At 37.3% G+C, this 20032-nt stretch overlaps 3 protein-coding genes and 1 non-coding gene across 5 annotated transcripts; 1 reads left to right on the top strand and 3 right to left on the bottom strand.

Moving 5' to 3' along the window:
• Positions 1-4443: 4443 nt before the first annotated feature.
• LOC130730779 (probable polyamine transporter At3g13620) lies at positions 4444-6042 on the bottom strand. The gene has a single exon (XM_057582880.1). It carries the CDS (start codon positions 5922-5924, stop codon positions 4521-4523), a length of 1404 nt encoding a protein of 467 aa, XP_057438863.1. The 5' UTR covers positions 5925-6042; the 3' UTR covers positions 4444-4520.
• Positions 6043-12631: 6589 nt separating this feature from the next.
• Positions 12632-12703, top strand: TRNAK-UUU (transfer RNA lysine (anticodon UUU)). Its single transcript has one exon. It is a non-coding gene; the product is annotated as a tRNA-Lys (tRNA).
• A 957-nt stretch (positions 12704-13660) lies between these two features.
• Positions 13661-15255, bottom strand: LOC130732691 (small RNA-binding protein 11, chloroplastic-like). The gene is made up of 4 exons (XM_057584688.1): positions 15072-15255; positions 14599-14667; positions 14263-14369; positions 13661-14187 (listed from the first exon to the last, which is right to left on the bottom strand). The coding sequence occupies exons 1-4, from the start codon at positions 15166-15168 to the stop codon at positions 14053-14055; spliced, it is 408 nt and encodes a 135-aa protein (XP_057440671.1). The 5' UTR covers positions 15169-15255; the 3' UTR covers positions 13661-14052.
• Positions 15256-16033: 778 nt separating this feature from the next.
• Positions 16034-18699, bottom strand: LOC130730778 (pentatricopeptide repeat-containing protein At5g39710-like). Of its 2 annotated transcripts, none has more exons than XM_057582878.1 (2): positions 16743-18699; positions 16034-16557 (listed from the first exon to the last, which is right to left on the bottom strand). In XM_057582878.1, the coding sequence occupies exon 1, from the start codon at positions 18641-18643 to the stop codon at positions 16922-16924; it is 1722 nt and encodes a 573-aa protein (XP_057438861.1). In that variant the 5' UTR covers positions 18644-18699; the 3' UTR covers positions 16034-16557; positions 16743-16921. The 2 variants fall into 2 exon arrangements, with proteins under 2 accessions (XP_057438861.1, XP_057438862.1); XM_057582879.1 differs by having other exon boundaries at positions 16034-16307.
• Positions 18700-20032: the final 1333 nt, after the last annotated feature.

Raw genomic sequence — 20032 nt, 5'->3', positions numbered from 1 at the left:
CTATGGAAATGTAAGCTGCAATTGTCATTGGTTGGTTAGTTTTACAAGCAATGAATTTTCTATTATTCATTTGACATGATTGTTGGAAAGATTAGTTCTGCTCTCATCCAAAACAGAAAAGTATGCCCCTACTAATGTGTGTGGTTAATTTTTAAAAAAATTAAAATGTTATATTTTCATAAAACTATTTTAGTAACATGTAATTTCAGACTAAGGTGATTTACAAGTAAATAGTTTTAGTTTTTTTTACTATCGTATTCCCACAGCTTTTTTCACAATAACCCGCAACTATTGCTTGCTCTGTTTGGATGCAGAGAAGAAAATGAGTGGAAGGAATATAAGTGGAAAGAATAAAAGAGGAAAGAATATAAATGGAAAGTGTGGTGATTTTAAAGTTGTTTGGATTGAGAGAAGCAGAGTGGAAAAGTGATGGAAAAGTGATAAAAATGAAAATGAAAGTGATTTGATATTACAAATTTGCCCCTTTTTGTATTATTTGTATATTTTAGTTTAAGATATGGTATGAGATATTTTGATAAATATAATTACTGTATAAAATTGAATATTTATAATTATAATTATATATGCAATTTTCAAAAAAATATCTTATTAATTATTTTTTATTTGTAAAATTTTGTTTTTAAAATAACAGCGTTCCTAAAGTGTAATTTTCTCTTTACGGTAGAAATGTAATTAAGCATGGTTATGAAAAAATAAAAATAATTACATGTATCCGAAATTTGGTTTTATCATATGTCTGGTATGTGCCTCGTGTGTTGATTATGTTTTTTTTTTTTTTTTTTTAAGGATGTGTTGATTATGTTTTCTAAATTTTGTATTATTTATAACTATTGGGCATAGTAGAGGGTAGATATGTCCTTGGATAGTTACTTCACCGTCTCTGTTCATTTTCACGCCTCTTATGCCAAGAAAACTGGGCCCATTGTGTTTTTTACAATTTCCATCTATTTTCATGGCACATCCAAACACTCATCAACAGTGTTTTCTACTCATAATCCTTCCCCTCTCTTTCCTTTCCAGCTATTTTCAACCGAAGCAAACATAGTGTAAGAGATGAAGTAACAACTGTTATAAATAAAAAAAAGTAACAAAAAAAAAAAGTCAACCTAATTGACTCAAATTACTTCATATAAAAATAAATTTGAACTAAAATAAAAAGACTCATAATCATTTTTGAATAGGCAGAATAGAAGTTATAAAACATAGCTTATAGAATTAAGGAGAATTGAATGGTACTAGTGTAATGACCCGTGCGTTGCACGAAAATTTTAAGTTGTTCATTTTTTTATATGAATTAATTAATTTAAATTTATTTAAATTGTGATAGTATGTATCTTTTTTAAGAAAACGTGATAGTATGTATCTTACGTGTTAGTTATGTTGTTTAATAGTAAAAAAATTCCAATACGTAAATTGAATAATTTACTCAGTAAAAAAAGTAAATACATGTTTGTTCAATACAAGAAACGTTAATTTTCCTATGCACCAAAAACAATACAACAAACCTTAATTTTTACCCCTGCGTTGCACGATGAAATATGATATTGTACTGAGTCATATTGATATAAAAAATTGAGATACTAATAATGAAAGTAATGAATGTACGATCATAATACAAATGTAAATATTTCAAAAACATAAATTGAGACACTCAATTATTGTGTTTTGTACTCATACACCCATTTAATAAACGTGGGGGTTCATTATGTGCTAGTGTTTAAGGTCTATTCAACAAACATTAGGTCTTGTTTGGGAAAACAACTTAATTAAGTGCTAGGGCTTAAGGTCCATACAACACCCATTCGGGGAAGGGGCGACGCTGACACACAGAAGGAAACCCTAGCAGAGGAGTATAGCAGTGAAATCAATAACCAATGCTAAAATTAGCATTTGTTGTATGTGTGTTGTATGAACCTTAAGCACTAGCACGGAAGGAAACCCCACATTTAAAATTAATGTTTTGACCTTAACATTAATTTCAAAAAAAAAAATACAGCAAACATTAATTTTAAAAGATAAGTTAGTGCTTAAGGTCCCACCACGTCACTAAATAATATGATTCTCTTTTTGTATTTAGGTCCTGTTTGGGAAAACAGCTTAATTAAGCATTTATGGTCATAAATGTTTATGACATAAACACTTATTTATAATCTATTTTAAAATATTTATTGAAATAAATTGAAAATAAGCTATATATAAGCATAAGCTCTTTTTCATAATAGCTTATGAAAACAGTTTATGACTTGTTTTCATAAGCTCTCCCAAATACTGACATAAGCGTTTATGCTATCAGATAAGCTCAAATAAGCTCTTCCAAACGGGACCTTAGTGGGTGTTTGTCTAGATTTTGACCTCTTCTGGAACTTTCAATGTCCTTCTCTCTTTGTTTGCTCCCTTCGTGGGCTAGGGTCTTGGGCCTTTAGTCAATGAACCTATTACCTCTAACAAAAAAAAAAGTTAATGAAATGGGGTCTTATGTTTTGGTTTTGCAAAATTAGCCCCTTTTTTTTCCAAGTTAAGTACATCAAACGTGATATTATTAAAACTTCTTAAAAAATTGATTGCCAAAGATAAAAGAGAATGACCATTTATGTGATTCTGTACCTGTAATCTAGGATTGGAGTTCAAAAACCCGTGTAGGAAAGTATATGTAAATACCTAAATAACAGCTCCTTATTGTAATATTTTGCTGCTGTAATTCACAAACTACCAAATTTGTCCATTTCTAATACTAAATGGACAATATGAGTTTTTCCTTCCACGTTGTGAGTCGGTGAGCACCAAGTATATGGTCAATGACGCAAATATGGAATAGTTGAGAAGCAAATATGGAATATTTCCTCCAACTAAATTCAACTACAACTGAAATTGATTTTAGAAATAAATAACGGCATGACATGTGAACAACTTGATTCTCTTTGCCAAGTTTTCTTCTTTAAACAGAAAATTGATAGTCTGAACTCCCTGTGTGTGGTGAGAGACTGAGAGCACCAACTTAGCAACTTCCTGGTAGTTGGGGATGAAAGCTTGGCTCACGAACTAGTGGCTATCGTGCTGGTCTGCTAGGACGACCAAAGGACAAAGTGCCCGCTCATCTAAAGATAACAAAAATTTGCACAAATTTCTCTACTTCACTCACTGTCAATCCATCTAAACAACCTTTTCACCTATTAACACAAATTTCTTCCCAAAATCCATGCACCTTATGTCATCCAACTTTCTCTCCTTCAGATTTTTACAAATCTAAATTCCTCAAATCAAGTCTCCAACAATATTCCCTCCTCTCCTCATTCCATTGAGGTCGTACAGTAATCTCATATCAAGCTGCTATATCAAATCCACCAATGTTTATACCGAAATCTCTAAACTCTGCTCTTCCCATGACTATAGGTGCCAAGGATGGTATTTTCAAATCCAAACAGCTTAAAACATATCCTCTTCAAAATTGTGTTGAACATACATCTGTATCACAAGCTCTATAGAGCCCAAAATGGAAACAAGCAATGTCTGATGAATTCATTTCTCACTCATATCAAGAGCTAGTGAATCAAGAGGACTTCCAGTACCATAAACTTTCTACATTTGAAGCATAATTTCCAGTAACCTCGGATGTCTCAACCATTGAATTTAGAAACTTTTAAAGCCACAGACATCATATAATAAAAACAAAAAGTTAGAATTGGCATTACCGAAGTATTCATCAAAAAACAGAGAAATTTGGCATGCAACTAAATTACATACGGTGAAGAAGTTTGTAAAACCGGGATCTTTAAGAGCATCAGTTGCAGAAGCAACCCTCTAGAGGGCTTTCTGTTATAATTGACACAGCCTCAAGTTCCTTAAACTCACTACAGTATATAAAAACACCTGGCATAACTGCATAAGCCACACAATAATAATCACTTAAATTCTGAGCAAGCACGCTCAATTGGAATTAAAACCAGGTGAAGGAGATATACATATTGACCTTAATATGAAACACTTCATCAAACAAAGTTATTTCTTAGTTTGAATCATAAGTTTCTTCACAAACAGAACACTAAAAGTAATGCTGTTTAGAATCATTAACATATAGGAAGCGCATTGCAATAGGAAGTAGCATTTAGAAAGAAAAGTTATCCCAAAAGTTACTATTCAAAGACATAGCAGTAGAAACAAATTTATTTCATAAGCTTTCTAAAAAACGATTTTGAGATTTTATAAAGTCATATAAAAAAGATTTTATAAGCTTTCTAAAAATCCTTAACATTTGTTAGAAGGCATTATTGTACTTGGAGAGTTGGAGGTGCCTTTGGCTATGCATTAAGTATCCTGGAAATTGAATAGAAAAAAAAAATGTACACATATTACTAGCAGATAATGATCCTGCATATCAACAACATAGGGTAAATTACTAACAAAAAAATTCAATGAAAACAATCAGGAAGAAAACAGTTGAACTTCATTACAATCTTAAATTGATCCGAAACATTACAACTTTTGAGTACAGTTTCACGTTGTCAAGATAAAGCAACACTTTCAACGCCATTTTCTTCAGCGCCACTAATGCTAAACTTTGCCCATTTCCTTATCTTGCAGAGTTTTATAAAGAAGAAGAAACCTATACCGCCTACCGTCATAACACCACTGACCAAATAAACAGTCTTAGTAGCTATAACCATTATGTATATCAGAAAACCAGATGGTACTAAGCACATCACTACAAGCAATGGCCAGCTCCCCGGAATCCGGTAAGGCCGCTTTATCGTTGGTGACTTCCATCGCAACCAAAGAAATGCAGCAAATTCCAAAAGCATGCCCAAACTGTACAAAAAATTTGCAGAGGATATAATGTCTGTGAAGTCCATGAAAGAAACACCAATTGATATCAAAGTAGATACCAAAATGCCCAACCAAGGTGTATTGAACCACTTAGACCGAACTCCGCAAAATTTAGGTAAAATCCCTATCTCTGCCATGCCCAAAACCTGGTAAGCACTGCTGCTTAATTGTGCTTCAAAAAGCCCAATTGCAGACAGTGCTGCACCAATCTCAAGCCAAACTTTCAGCCACTTCCCAGCAATGATTTCTGCAGCCTGAGCATGAAACCCAGTTTCCCACTCACTCTGGTCTACTAAAACAGCTCCAGTAACAGCAAATAGAGGAATCAAATAAGACACACAAGTGAAAATCACTGCAACTAACAGTGCCATGGGAAAAGTCTTCTGGGGTTTATCAACTTCCCCAGCTAAAGTACTAACATTATCCCAGAAATTCAAGTTCCAAAAAAGGGTGTTGAAGAACAGGTTCCAATCTTTCTTAACACCCTTTTGCCCCAAACTAAGCCACCTATGAGGACGAATCTTGGGGATTGCAATAAGAGACATTAATATGAAAGGTGAAAGAGAAACAATGGCTAAAACCACAGCAACATAACCAACAATAGACAAACCAGTGTAGTTAAGAAAAGAAAGTGCTAGAGTTGAACCTACAACAGCAACGTAACGAGGCCAACCAGAGTCCAAAACAGGGAAGATTTTCTTGACATAATCAATGCAGAGAAGAGGGAACGATGCAATATTGATGACACCACTGAGAAACTTCCATGTGCCCATGAGGGAACCCCAGAAGGGTCCAAACGCGCGTTCAGCCCACAAGACGAAACCGCCATTGCCAGGAAGTGCGGTGGTTAACTCGGCGGTTATGAGAGCTTCAGGGATGCTCCAGATGAAAGGGAATATGAGGAAGCCGAGAATGGCTAAAAGGGGTCCTGCTGCTTGAACCGCTGGCTCTTCGCCGTAGGGTCCGCCGGCGACTTCGAAGTAGATGAGGAATATTAAGGGAATGAGGGTGAGTTTCTTGGGGGTTGTGGTGGCGGTTGTTGGGGTTGTGGGCGTGGCGGTTGGAAGGTCTTCTTCTCCCATGGTAGGCTGAATAATAGGAGAAGACAGGGGTGACAGCGATTTGGCGAGCAATTCCAAGTAGATTTCTTTTGATAATACCCCAAAGTAGGCTTCCAAGTTTGAAGGTACTGATCAACTGATAAATCAGACACATAAATATCTAATCACTGCCATTATTGACTAATTTTAGTAGTTTTTTTTAAGCATTTGTTGTATAGTATAATGTCTCATATTTTAAGGTTTGATAGTATTAGGTCTGATAAAAATTTAATATTATATCGTTACTCATACATCATATAAATTATCATTTTGTTTAAATTAATATAAATATATGTTTTGTGAAATATTGAATAATGATAGAGATTATAAAAATTAGGATGATGTTAGTGATGGTAAGAATGGCGGTGGTGGCAACAATGGCAGTGTCAGTTATGGACGATGGTGATTGTGATGATATTTAGTGGTGGCGGCGGTGAAGGGAGGTAGTTGTGGTGGTGGGTCATGCCGGTAGATAGTGGTGGTCGAAATGCTGATGGCAATGGAGGGTGGTGGGTCGGTGGTCGTGGTGGTGAAGGAGGGTATGGTGATAGTGTTGTACGGCGGTGTGGTGGCATTGGAAGGTGAGGGCGTGATGATAGTGGTGGCGGTGGAGAGAGGTTGTTGTGGCGGCAGTAGTGGTATGGGTCATGGCAATATGTAGTGCCGGTGGCGGTAGAGGGTGGTGGCAGCAATGGAAGGTGATGGTGATGATGCAGTGAGGGTGGCAGTAGTGGGGGTGGTGACAGTGGTGGCAGTTGCGACAGCGATATCAGCATTAACGGTGATGGAGGTAATGGTGGACGGTGGCAGTGATGGAGGGTGATGGTGGAGGCGGTAGTGCTGGTGGATGATGGTGGCGGTGGTGGATGGTGGTGGTGACGGTAGATTAAATATTTTCATGTAGCTTATATATCACCATTTATCATGCATTATCCATCATTTATAAGTTAAATAACTCTTCATTTTAATGTATAAGAGGATATTGATATGTGATCTTATACAATATAATATTAGCATCAAACAATAAATAAACTTATATTATCATACTAAATACGACGTACCAAACAAATTCTAAGATATAAGTATTTACTACTGATAGTATCTCTTCATCGTGGGTGCTCACGCGAAACTATGAAAAGCTGACCATAACATGTGGTTCTTTTCCATGGCAATTATCGAATATAAGGGACAAAAACAACATGCACACCTCATGGTTTATTTAACAATATTTTATGTTAGTTTGAAAAGAGTTAAAGAACTATTGATTGCTAGATGAGGTACGTGTGCTCATAAAGATTGGTCTGCTTCACATGGAAGGTAAATTACTAAAGAAATTTAAGAAGAAAATGAAAAGTAGTGATAAATGTAACAATGTGATCGGAAAAGAGAAAAAAAATATTGCAGGATTTATGCGTTGTTTGATGGTAAACGCCAATATTAGAGAAAGTGTGCCAAGTAGTGAAGTAGGCAAGTACTACTATATAAATTGCAAGTAATAAATGTTAGAACCAGAAGGTTCTCTAGAGAGAGAGAAAACTAGAAAGAGATAAGTCTTGAGAGAAAAATGATTAATTGTTTATTAATTGCTCTCACAAACTCAGTTACATTGTGTACTATATATAGCACTCATTAACTATACACTAGTTAATCCTCCTGAGCCTAACTAACTATATGAATTACACTTGCTTCAACACACCTCCCTAATTCATACTAGCTAAACTAACAATTCCAAGCTGCACCTTCAGCTTTACAAAAGTGTCCCTCTTCAAGGGCTTTGTGAGTATATCTGCAAGTTGTTCCTCAGACTTGCAAAACTCTAACTTCAAGTTCTTCTTGTCTACTTGATCTCTCAGAAAATGATACCTGGTCTCAATGTGTTTACTACGACCATGAGACACAGGGTTCTTGGCTAGATTGATTGCTGACTTATTGTCCACTAGCAGTAGCATAGGATCTTCAGTGTGCATTCCCATTTCCTTGAGCAATGACTGCAACCATAAAGCTTGACATCCACCCATGCAAGCTGCTATGTACTCAGCTTCACATGATGACAAGGCTACAACTTGTTGCTTCTTTGAACTCCAACTCACTGATGCATCCCCATATCTGAACAAATAACCAGTGGTGCTTTTTCTATCACTTTTATCCCCACACCAGTCAGCATCTGTGTAGCCATACACAACTTTTAACTCCTTATTCTTCTCAGCTGGGAACAAAATCCCATGATCCATGGTTCCCTTCAAGTATCTAAGCAACCTCTTTACTGCCAGCATATGAGAATGTTTAGGATCCTCCATGAATCTGCTGACTAAGCCAACACCATAGGCTATGTCAGGCCTGGAGTTGCAAATGTACCTCAGAGAGCCTATCATCTGCTTGTAGAGAGTTGAATCAACAGCTTGATCTTCAGGGACTCCTGTGCTCAACAAATTTCCAGTTTCAACAGGAGTTGAAGCCGGATTACATTCAAGCATATTGAACCTTCTAAGTACATCAGTAATGTACTTTTTCTGATGCATTAGAATCCCATCATCACTTCTGAAAAACTCAATCCCTAAGAAATATGAAAGGGACCCCAAATCTGACATTTCAAACTCCAATTTCAATTTTCCTTTGAAATCCTCAATCTCATCATCCTTGCTGCCAGTTATCAGTAGGTCATCTACATATAGGCATATGATCATCAAAGAATCCAGGGAGTTACCTTTAATGTAGATACCATGCTCACTTTTGCATCTATGAAATCCAAGCTGCAAGAGAAAGCCATCTATCCTCTTGTTCCAAGCTCTGGGAGCTTGCTTTAATCCATAGAGTGCCTTATGCAATCTGTACACCTTCTTTTCTTGGTTAGAAACTTCAAATCCAGGTGGCTGAGATACAAACACTTCCTCATCCAGTGGACCATTCAAGAATGCAGATTTAACGTCCATCTGGTATAGAGACCATTTCTGAGAACTTGCAATTGCAATAACTAGCCTTACTGTCTCTATCCTTGCCACAGGAGCAAAAACCTCATCAAAATCCAGCCCTGGTCTTTGCAAGAAACCTTTGGCCACTAGCCTGGCTTTGTACTTAGCCACTGTCCCATCTGGCTTCAATTTCACTTTATAAACCCACTTTACTGAGATAGCTTTCTTCCCAGTGGGTAATGAAGTGAGTTCCCATGTGCCATTCTTCTCAATGGATCTGATTTCCTCCTTCATAGCTTCAATCCAGTGAGGTTCCTTAGCTGCCTTCTCAAAAGTCACTGGTTCCATTTCAGCTAAGAGAGCCATGTGCACAAAATCACCTTCAGATGTGATTGTGGAATCAGGGAACACCTCATAATCCCTCAATCTAGCTGGAAATTGTCTTTCCCTTTGAGGTCTCTGAGTTACAGTAGTAGTGGCAGTACCTTCACCACTTGTAATTTCCTGACCACTGTCAAAGTCTAGATAAGAGACTTTCCTTGAAGCTGTTGTATCTGAGCTCCAATCCCATTGTTGAGACTCATCAAACCTCAAGTCTCTACTAAATGAACTGCTACCAGTTGCAGGGTCAAACACCTTATAAGCACCTGTTGAATGATATCCTAGGAGAATCAATCTTTCACCCTTATCATCCAACTTCTTCCTCTTATTATCAGGGACATGCTTATAGCAAATTGAGCCAAACACCCTAAAGTGCTTCACACTTGGCTTGTTTCCTGACCATGCCTCCTCTGGTGTCATGTTCTTCAGCCTTTTTGTACTGCACCTGTTCAGAATGTAGGCTGCAGTAGCCACTGCTTCACCCCAAAACTTCTTGGGAAGCTTTTTAGTCTTCAGCATACTCCTAGCCATATTGAGAATGGTTCTGTTGACTCTTTCAGCAGTTCCATTATGCTGAGGAGTGTATGGGGCAATCACCTCATGTGTGATGCCTTCCTTTTCACAGAAATCAGAAAACTCATGTGAAACATACTCCCCTCCTCCATCACTTCTCAGCAGCTTCAGCTTCTCACCACATTGTTTCTCAACAAGTCTCTTGAAGCTTCTGAATTTTCCAAAGACTTCACTCTTTTTCTGAATGAGATACACCCATAACTTCCTTGTGAAATCATCCTTGAAAGTCACAAAGTATCTATTCCCTCCAATAGATTGAACCTCAAAAGGTCCACACACATCACTATATACAACTTCTAATGGTTTAGTAGTTCTAGTTGGTATATGTGAAACAAAAGAGTTTCTGGACTGCTTACTTGTCATGCATTCATCACACAATTCAGTTGGTGATTTGATGTGAGGTAGTCCAGTCACCAATCCTTCCTTGCTCATCTGTTCCAAGCTCCTGAAGTTGAGGTGACCCAATCTGTGATGCCACTTCCATGATTCATCAGCCACTGCCTCCAAACACTTGTGATCTTTGTTGTGAAGGGGAACCTTGAATGTCTTGTTCTGTGAGAGTGGTGCTTTGAGAATCAGAACCCGCTTCTTGTTGAAAACCTTTAGCATTCTGTCCTCTAACCTCATCCTGTACCCTTTGTCAAGTAGCTGGCCTAGGCTGAGAAGATTGTTCTTCATCTTAGGCACATACAAGACATTTGCAATGTAGGAAGTTTTTCCATTCTGCCTCTGGAACATCACCCTCCCAATTCCTTCTGCACGAATGAAGCTATCATCCGCAAATTTCACCCTTGTCTTCACAGAATCATCGATGGATACAAACCACTCCTTGTGCCCAGTCATATGATTGGAGCACCCTGTGTCAAGATACCAGTTGTTGGAAGCATTCTGGTCATTCTTGGTAGTCACCATTAGCACCTTGCTCTCAGATTCTTCAGTGTTCAAATCTGGATTTTCACACCTTGCTAACAACAGAACCTCATCAGAATCTGAATCATCATCTTTGGCTAATCTGGCTTCCTCTTCCTTGCCTCGGGTAGCCTTCTTTTGCTTGCATTCTGAAGCAAAATGCCCCCAATTTCTGCATTTGAAACACTGGATCTTGCTCTTATCCTTCTTCTGTTTCCCATTGTTCTGGTTTCCACCTTTCTTGGCATGACTTGAATCAGAATTTGACTTCTGAGATCTTTGCTCTTGTGAGCTGGATCCTCCACCATCATTCCTCTTATCCCCAGTCCATTTTCCCTTGTCTTTCTTCTTATCATTCTGCCCAGAATTATTTTTTCCTCTCCATTGAGCACTCAAAGCTTGTTCAGATTCCCTATCACCTGATCTCTCCTTGAATCTTTGTTCATGTGCCTCTAAGGATCCTTGTAACTCATCGATCTTGAGAGTTTCAGTGTCCTTAGATTCCTCTATTGCTACCACTACATGATCAAATTTGGGAGTAAGGGTTCTGAGTACCTTTTCAACAATTCCTTGATCTGGCATGCTCTCACCATAGGTCTTCATTTGGTTGGTCAAGCTTCTGATTCTGGTGAAGTATTCTGCAATAGATTCTTGCTCCTCCATCTGAAGCAGTTCATATTGCCTCCTCATCGTCTGGAGTCTAACTTTCTTCACCTTTGCCAACCCAGAATGACTTTTCTCCAATATCTCCCATGCTTCTTTTGAAGATTTTGCCTTTGAGATCTTCTCAAAATTTGCAGCATCAACGCACTGATGAATCAAGAAAGTTGCCTTGCAATCCTTCTTCTTGGCTTCACTGTGTGCAGATTTCTGGGTTTCAGAAGAAGATTCAGTGATTTTTTCAAACCCAGATTCAACAACCTCAAGGCACTCTTGGAATCCGAAAATTGCTTTCATCTGGACACTCCAATGCTCATAATTCTTCCCATCGAGAGTAGGAAGATTCATCGGAAGCGAATTCGATCTTGACATTGCCCTCTGTTCTTCGATTCTTCTTGAATTCTCTTCAATTCTCTCAACCCGTTGATCTCTGCCTTGAGCTCCGCCACTGGAACTCCTTGCGCCGCCGCAGCACCACCTTGCACCGCCCTGGGCACCACCACAGGCTCCTGATTGATGAGCTCTTGATACCACTGTTAGAACCAGAAGGTTCTCTAGAGAGAGAGAGAGAGAGAAAACTAGAAAGAGATAAGTCTTGAGAGAAAAATGATTAATTGTTTATTAATTGCTCTCACAAACTCAGTTACATTGTGTACTATATATAGCACTCATTAACTATACACTAGTTAATCCTCCTGAGCCTAACTAACTATATGAATTACACTTGCTTCAACAATAAAGGGTCCTCAATCCAGCAAAGGGATCACGTTATGTTTTTTCTTTTCACGTGAGAATCATAATTTTTGCACTTTGCGATTTAATGCTTGCCTTTCAACAAATTTATGATAAAATATTAAAGAATGGAATATAACACTTTTGTTTGGTCAAAGAATATAACACTCTTTGACACGAAAAGATTGTGTGAAATTTGTAATTGTCAATATATAATTTTTAAAGTAATCGCACTATCGTTTAATTGAGACTAGGATGGGGCTTGAAAAATATTCCAAACCAATGGAACACTAATGTAAAAAATAATGGGTAATTCGTTTTTGGTGCAACGGAAAACATGTGAAGTTTAATTCTTAGTCATATATAATTTTTTTTTTCAAATTAAACAAAAAAAAATATTAAGAGACTAAAATCGTTAACTACACTTTTGATACTGGTAGTGAAATTCTTGGACAAATAGGGAAAATTGCCTTTCGATCAGAATTCTATTCAATAAATAAATACTTTTGAAACTTTCTATCAGCTGCCTTCTTAGCTCAGTGGTAGAGCGCGTGGCTTTTAACCACGTGGTCGTGGGTTCGATCCCCACAGACGGCGTTTTCTTTTGTTTTTCCTACAAGAGGGAAGTAATCTGCTACTTTCTAGTCTAGAACTCCACATTGAAATAAATAAATATAAAACGTAACGAATTGAGACTTTTAACTTTTTTTTTGTAACCCTAAATATACTGAGGATTTCAACTTTTAACCCATAATTTATAGCCTAGATAGGACTGGACTTTTAGATGAGGCGAGTGAGAAGAATAAGTTTTTGTTGATTAGTTTGAGCAAAGTTTTGATTGATAGTTTATCAAGGTTTAGGAGACAAGAAATTGCCTTGAATTTGCTTGAAGAGATTTCATCATTTGCAAGAATTGCAGTTGCAAACTAGCATCTATAGATTTTTCTTTAATTGAGTAGGAATGTTGAGAATGTTATTCCAGAATGATGAGTAAGAATGTTATTCCAGAATGATGAGTAAGAATGTTATTCCAGAATCCAGAGCTTGGCACATTTGTCCACCTTATCAAGCATCATATTCCAAATGGTTTGTCACACTTGCTCTGTCTAACTTTATGAAGTATAAGAAAATACAAGAATAACTTTTCCATGACATTTTGCTCAATTATATGTTAACATTAAGAACTTCCTTTACACATCTAGTGGTAGAAATATGCTTCAAACTGGCAAAAATATTACTTAGAAAACTGCTCTGTAGGTGTACTAAACCCTTAATTTATATTGTGGCAACAACAATGCCATTTCGTTCCTTCCCCTTGAAAAAATTATCCATAAACTTTTGTAGCAGAAAGACATAAATTACTCCATTTTCATCTTTAATTGACAAGAACAAAGAGTTGTTCCTTCACAAGTCAGTTTCTCTACGGTGACATCTCTTTGCACAAATGTTGAGAATTTCCTTCTTACAAGCTGTGCTTTATTATCACCTCTTTTTATTTCAATATTAGTTAAATCACAGGGTGTGAAAAATAGAGAAATGCTAGAGTTAAGGATATGGCATGAATAAACCAGCATTTTAATCACTATTAGCAGAAACTTTCATATACTAACAGCCACAGAATCCTCCATATGCCAGTATTCAAATACATATATCCTTCAATTATCACTAAGCAATGCTTCTAATTTTTGTATGCATCATAATCCCCAAAAAAACTCAGTTCTCCATATGCGATGGAGACCTGGTGAAAGCGAAATTCTAGCTATTTTTAACACATCATTTGCTACATAAAACATTACATGTATGCATCATGTATGGATACAAAATCCACAACCCACATATGCTACCTGAAACCACACTAAAGTATAAATCTAATAGGTGTAGCTTCTTAGGAATTTAAGTGATTCCGGGGTATCCAATGCTCAAGCAAACATGAGCTATATCTAACATCACATGGCCTGAGGTGAATCAACTGTCTGTGTTTGGTTCTGGTCTTCAGGAGGTCCTCTGGCAATTGGCATTTCAAAACCAGTTTTGGTATCAGGTTTTGCATAATCAACAAAGATAACACGTCCATTTAGTGCCTGCAAAGAGTTCTGTCAGTCATCACTTGTAATAACACAGCAAACAGGAAAGTTGCAAGTTTTTGATAATTTGACCTTTCCATTCATCTCTGCCATGGCATTCTCAGCCTCATCTTGTGAAGCAAAGGTGACAAAACCAAACCCTTTAGACCTAGCTGACACCCTATCTGTCACAACTTTGGCTGGAAAAGTAATATTGTCAAAGGCTAGAAAACAAGATTAGGAGATGAAACAGAAAGCAGCGTGCATGTTTGAAAACAAACCACGGTGAAACTAAAATCATAGTGGACAGATGCAAAAGCTAAGGGAAGTTGTGTCTACTGTGAATTTGGCTTCATCATGGTTTTCAAGCGAGTTTCCAAACATTCACTTATTGTTAAGTGTAATTTATCATTTAGAAGCTAAAGCTACCATCAATAACTTGTCCGTAATTGGAAAATGCATCTGACAATGTTGTTTCATTGGTGTGGAAGGACAGTCCTGCAAAACAATTAGAAACACAGCAGCTCCAACCATGAATAAACCCGCTTTTCTTTATAAGAAACAATCAATAAACCCTTTCCAATGGTCAATAACTTAAAAGGGATAGGATTAATGCATTCAAAGTATGTATAAGCAAAGTGTTGGTATGAGCAGAAAAACATAGAAAAAGTTAACAATTAACAAAGTGACCAAGAAGTAAATGTATAACACATAATACAAAAGTACAAAACATGAGGGCATATTCATTCATGTTCAGATCATGGGGGAAAAAGCAATATTTCTTATTTCCCATTTTCATATTCAATTGTTCACTACTTATTTTCCACAGAATGATGAAAACTATATTCACTAAATACACACACACACACTAATCACTATTGGTCAGGGAGAGAGAGAGTTACCTCCAACGAAAAGTTTGAAGGCGATTCCCCTGGTGAAAGTGAGAAGATATGGAGAGAGGGTTTTGTTGGAAGCAATTATTCTTCTGATAGCCGCCATGGATGAAGCAGAGACGATGAAGCAAACAAGGGCGATCAACTTCCTCGTCAGGCAGTAAATGGGCTCAACACAATACCGATGGGCCAAGCTCAAACCCCAATAAGGGCTGGCCTGCCAATGGAGTAGAAAAATAAACCTATTTACAGTTTTTAATATTAAAATTAAAAAATTAAGACTTTTTTCAAATCATATTTTTATCAAGTTTTGACGGATTCATTATTTCTTTATTTATTACATTTCAAGAGACAAGGAAAATAATCGTAAAATTATGAAAAATAATATATTTTTTATTACTGTGCAATTGTTGTGAGATCGTACGTTGTCTGCAATGTCGAATGCAACGAGCTATCTATCGTAGGCCTTGGAGGATGTACAAAGTAAGCAATTCCTCCTTGTTTTGGATGAGATTCGCCGGTTGTTGGTGAGAAGATGGTCGGTCTTGTTGAGTAGGATCGAGAGAGAGTGCAACAAGCCGGTGGATGGGTTGGCAAGGAGAGGAGCTTCTTCACCGTTTGTGGCTTGGTGTTTGCTGGAGACGCCGCCCATGGACTTAGAGATCCTCATTTTGAGAGATTGTATTATTGTTCTTTAGTCGTTTTTATTGTCGTTAGTTTTCTGATGTATAAAAAAGATATATTGAAATAAAAAAGAAATTTAAAATATATTTGAATCTAGAAAAATTGTAAACTGTCACGTGTATGTAAAATTCAAATGCATAAGCAAACTTATCACAAGAGTGAACTCATGTGATGATACGAGTTTTTTCTCTCATGTGATGCATATTTTATCAATTTGTAGCCAATCTGAAATTTTAAATTCACACTTACATTTTTTTAATACCGTGTCAAATTATGAGGAGAAAATATAGAGAATTGACTGCACTTTCCAAAATTTCCCCATTCTGGACAAAGTATAATGTACAGTGGCATCAGAGATAAGTTAATTTTACAAGCTAGAAAAACAAAATTTGAAGGTGATCTGATCTGAGTGAAACCAAGTTACTGCCATCACAGGTACTTAAATCATTACTACCTTCCACTTCAATGAAGTTTTAGAAAGCAAAAGGAATTTAATTCAGAATGGTAGGGCTGTCCAAAACTTTATACACTTGACGCATAATTTCCAGTAACCTTGGATGCCTGCAACAATTGAATTCATAAAATTGTACAGCCACATACATCATATAATAAAAATCAACTTACAATTGACATTATTGAAGCATTCATCAGAAAGTAGAGAAAAGTGGCATGAAACTAAATTATATATGTTCAAGGAGTTTAGTAAAAACATGATCTTCAGGTGTATTTGCAGAAGCAGCAGCACACGATGACTCTAGTCTCTAGGAGGCTTTCTCTTATAATTGACACTGGTTCAAGCTCCTCAAACTCACTACAGTACATAAAAACATCAGGCAAAACAGTAGAGTTCCACTTAAAGAACATGATTCCCAACAACCTCAAAGTAAATTATAAACAGTAAGAATTTGATTTAAAAAACACAGAGAAAACAATTTCTACTTATGATTGAAAGCACGTTACTTCATACTTGACAATTTAAATAATGATCTAAATGACCTGGTCTAGAAGGTGGTCTTTGATAGCCGTAGAGTTCCACTTAAAGATGATAATCTGCTTTCCTAGCAAGGGAGAGCTTTCCATGTTGCAAGTCTCCAAGCCAAAGCAAGCTAGATGCAAGCTGGAAGAGTCAGCTCAAGGTTTATGGTAACAGAGTTCAACAAGCAAAACCGAAGATATTAGGTTCTTGCTGAGGCATATGAACACTTTCCACCATCAAGTAACAGGCCATCCATGGCAATTTCAGCTAGTACATCCAAAAGAGCATTAATTTGACATTTCGGGAAGTCAATTTCATTAAGTACTTTAGGTAGCTCAAACTCATTGAGATTACAGCTCCTCAATGTGTTTTGAATTACCCAACTCATCTCATTCTGCCTTCCGCAATAATGTAGAGCCTTAATAAGAGCAAGTGCAGAGAACATATGAGGAACAAAACCATAATGCACCATCTCCATGTACATATTATAGGCCTTACGAACATTAAGGCATCTACAATGATCAAATATTAATAAATTATAAACTGCTCCATCTGGCTTATAATTCCCTTCGAGCATTGTGTCATGAGCTCTGGCTGCTTTACTCACTAAACCCCTCTTGCTGAAGCCTTTGACAAGCCCTACCACGCTCTTAAATTCATCATTACTGCAGTTCTCTATCAGGGTATCATATATTATATAAGTTGGAAATCGCGAACACCAATCAAAAATCTTGCGCAGAAGAATCCACTTAGCTTCGCTTGTCCTAGCTTTCTTGTTAAGTCCATTCAAAAACACACTCATGGTAACACAAGGTAGCATGTAACGATCGTGATCCATATCAAATTCCAACGCATAAGCCTTTTCCAAGTTACCTTGAGCAAAATATTCATTCATCAAACTAGAATAAGTATCCTCATCCGACAGTGGTTCCATAAGTGATTCATTGGTGTCTTCATCCAACGGACCGATGCTCTTTTCATCCATCTCAAACTTCAAATCAAAGGCCTTCCCCAGCTCCCGGATTCGGCATAACGCGGATATAACAGCGTTATAACTAACACCATCAGGGGACAATCCCATCTGAGGCATGCCCCTCAAAATCCCCAGCGCCTCCTGAAGCCTCCCGAGAAAGCAATAGCCATGAATAAGTGCATTGTATGTAACAAGAGATGGCGAAAAGGCAGAAACAAAATCAGCATTGTGTAGTAACAGTTGATGATGGATTTGAAAAGCCTTACTGAATTGTCCTTGAAGACAATAAGCATTGATCAAAGTATTATAAGTGCGGTCACGCGGCAACAGACCCCTGCGCAGCATCTCGCAGAAGAGATGAAAGGCTTGAGACAGTCTTTGAAGCGGGCACAGGGCGTGAATAAGCGTCTCATACGTGTAAAGATTAGGCAAGATGCCATTGTTGAGCATCTCCGCCTTGATTTGAAAGGCCTTGTCGAGGTGGTGGAGTTTGCAAAACTCATGAATTATAATGTTATAAGTAAGAGCATCAGGTGTGTGAGGCATGGTTCTCAAAATCCCCAGAGCCTCATGAACCCTCTTATGAGCGCAATAGCCATGAATGATGTGGTTGTATGTAGCAACCGAGGGAGAAACCCCAGTATGAATCATTTGACTCAAGATCCCCAGAGCCTCATGAAACCTGTTATCACGGCAATAGCCATGAATAATGTGGTTGTATGTATCAACCGAGGGAGAAAACCCAGTATCAATCATTTGACTCAAAACCTTATGAGCCTCATCTACACGCTCCTGGCTGCATCTCCATAGAATCCGAGCCGCGTAAGCCTTCGATTCTGATTCTGATTCTGAGTTCCCAGAGAAGCCGCGGATCATTACGACGTTGTAAGTGTTAACGCTCGGCCGCCGCAACACGCCGTTGAATGAAAGACGGAGGAGGAGCTTCATGCTTCGCAACAAGGGTTTTCTTTTTCTTTTTCTTTTAATTAACTAGTTCCACTTTTCCTTCCTTGTGAAGCTAATTTGTTAGTTACTTGTACTTGTACAACTACAACCTGCGGCCTTCATTTAGTCAACATGTTGACCCGTTGAATTGGGCTGAATGGGACTTTTTTGGGTAAACCCGATTGTTTTTATATAAGCAACATAGAAATTGAGTGGATATTGAAACTTGAAAGAGTTAACAAAGTCACCAATAAGTAAATGAAATTACACATAATACAAACACATAAGGGCATGTTCAGGTCATGGGAAAAAAACAATCTTTCTTATTTCCCATTTTTCACATTTAATTATATTCAATAATCATAAACAAACATTTCATTTTATCCACCAGGAATACACACACTCATTAATCACAATTGCCCAATGCTTAATAGTTTCAGAGAGAGAGAGAAAGAGACCTCCAACGAAGAGTTTGAAGACGATTCCCCGGGTGAAAGTGAGAAGATATGAAGAGATTTCTATTGGAAGCAACTATTCTTTTGATGTGGGTCGGTCTTCCATTGGACAAATTTATGCTCGTAGAAAAAAGGGGTTTAATTTGTCACCCAACCAACATTTTTGGCACTCCTTTAACATCCTGGGAGGTAAAAGTGGAGGGTTGGAATTTATATAGGTCGGGTGAGAAAAAATTATTTACAATAGATATTAAATTAAAAAAATTAAATTTTTGATTGAATTTATTTTTTTCATTTAATTTTGAAAACTGATATAATCATTTTACAGTAATTTTTATGTGCTCGCCGTGTTTAGCTCCCATAGAAGATGCCTTCCATTGCTTGTTGTGACTACCATCACTCCCTTGAATTTTGGATGAAGATGGGTACATTAAGCTGGTAGAACTTCAGATTTCACAATTTGGTGTTGTGGTTGGAAGAACAAGTTGGTTCTCCGAACAATTTCATATTCATAGCTTGTCTCTGGGGTACTTGGAAGTGGCGTAATAACATGACTCTCGATGATGACTGTTGGTTAGCTATGGAAGCTTGACATCGTACATGTAGGGCCGATCTTGGGCCTGTGCAAGCAGGCCCACATCCCAGAGCCTCCAAAAAGAAGGGGCCCAAAAAAGAATTTCATTAAACTTTCCCCTAAAATAAAATTTAGTTATAATAATTAATGTTCAAAATGTTATTAATGACTTGAGTTGGTCTAGTGGTTAGTAACTGTGTATGTTACTTTTATATACCAAGTTCGAATCCCACTTTTTGGCTTTTGACATGTTATTTGTTAATTAATTACGTTAAAATTATTAGGGGTCTATTTTTATTATTTGCCTAGGGCCTCCAAAATGTCGGGACCGGCCCTGCGTACATGTCATGACCATGATGAGAT

This window comes from Lotus japonicus, chromosome 1, assembly GCF_012489685.1.
Source record: "Lotus japonicus ecotype B-129 chromosome 1, LjGifu_v1.2".
NCBI lineage: Eukaryota > Viridiplantae > Streptophyta > Magnoliopsida > Fabales > Fabaceae > Lotus > Lotus japonicus.
This window is presented reverse-complemented; position numbering and strand designations above follow the sequence as displayed.

Coding starts and splice junctions, on each gene's coding strand:
- LOC130730779 (XM_057582880.1), bottom strand. CDS start 5,924: ATGGGAGAAGAAGACCTTCCAACCGCCACGCCCACAACCCCAACAACC.
- LOC130732691 (XM_057584688.1), bottom strand. CDS start 15,168: ATGGCGGCTATCAGAAGAATAATTGCTTCCAACAAAACCCTCTCTCCA. Junction 14,668..15,071: donor CTTCAAACTTTTCGTTGGAG/GTAACTCTCTCT, acceptor ATTGTTTTGCAG/GACTGTCCTTCCACACCAAT. Junction 14,370..14,598: donor TTACGGACAAGTTATTGATG/GTAGCTTTAGCT, acceptor TTACTTTTCCAG/CCAAAGTTGTGACAGATAGG.
- LOC130730778 (XM_057582878.1), bottom strand. CDS start 18,643: ATGAAGCTCCTCCTCCGTCTTTCATTCAACGGCGTGTTGCGGCGGCCG.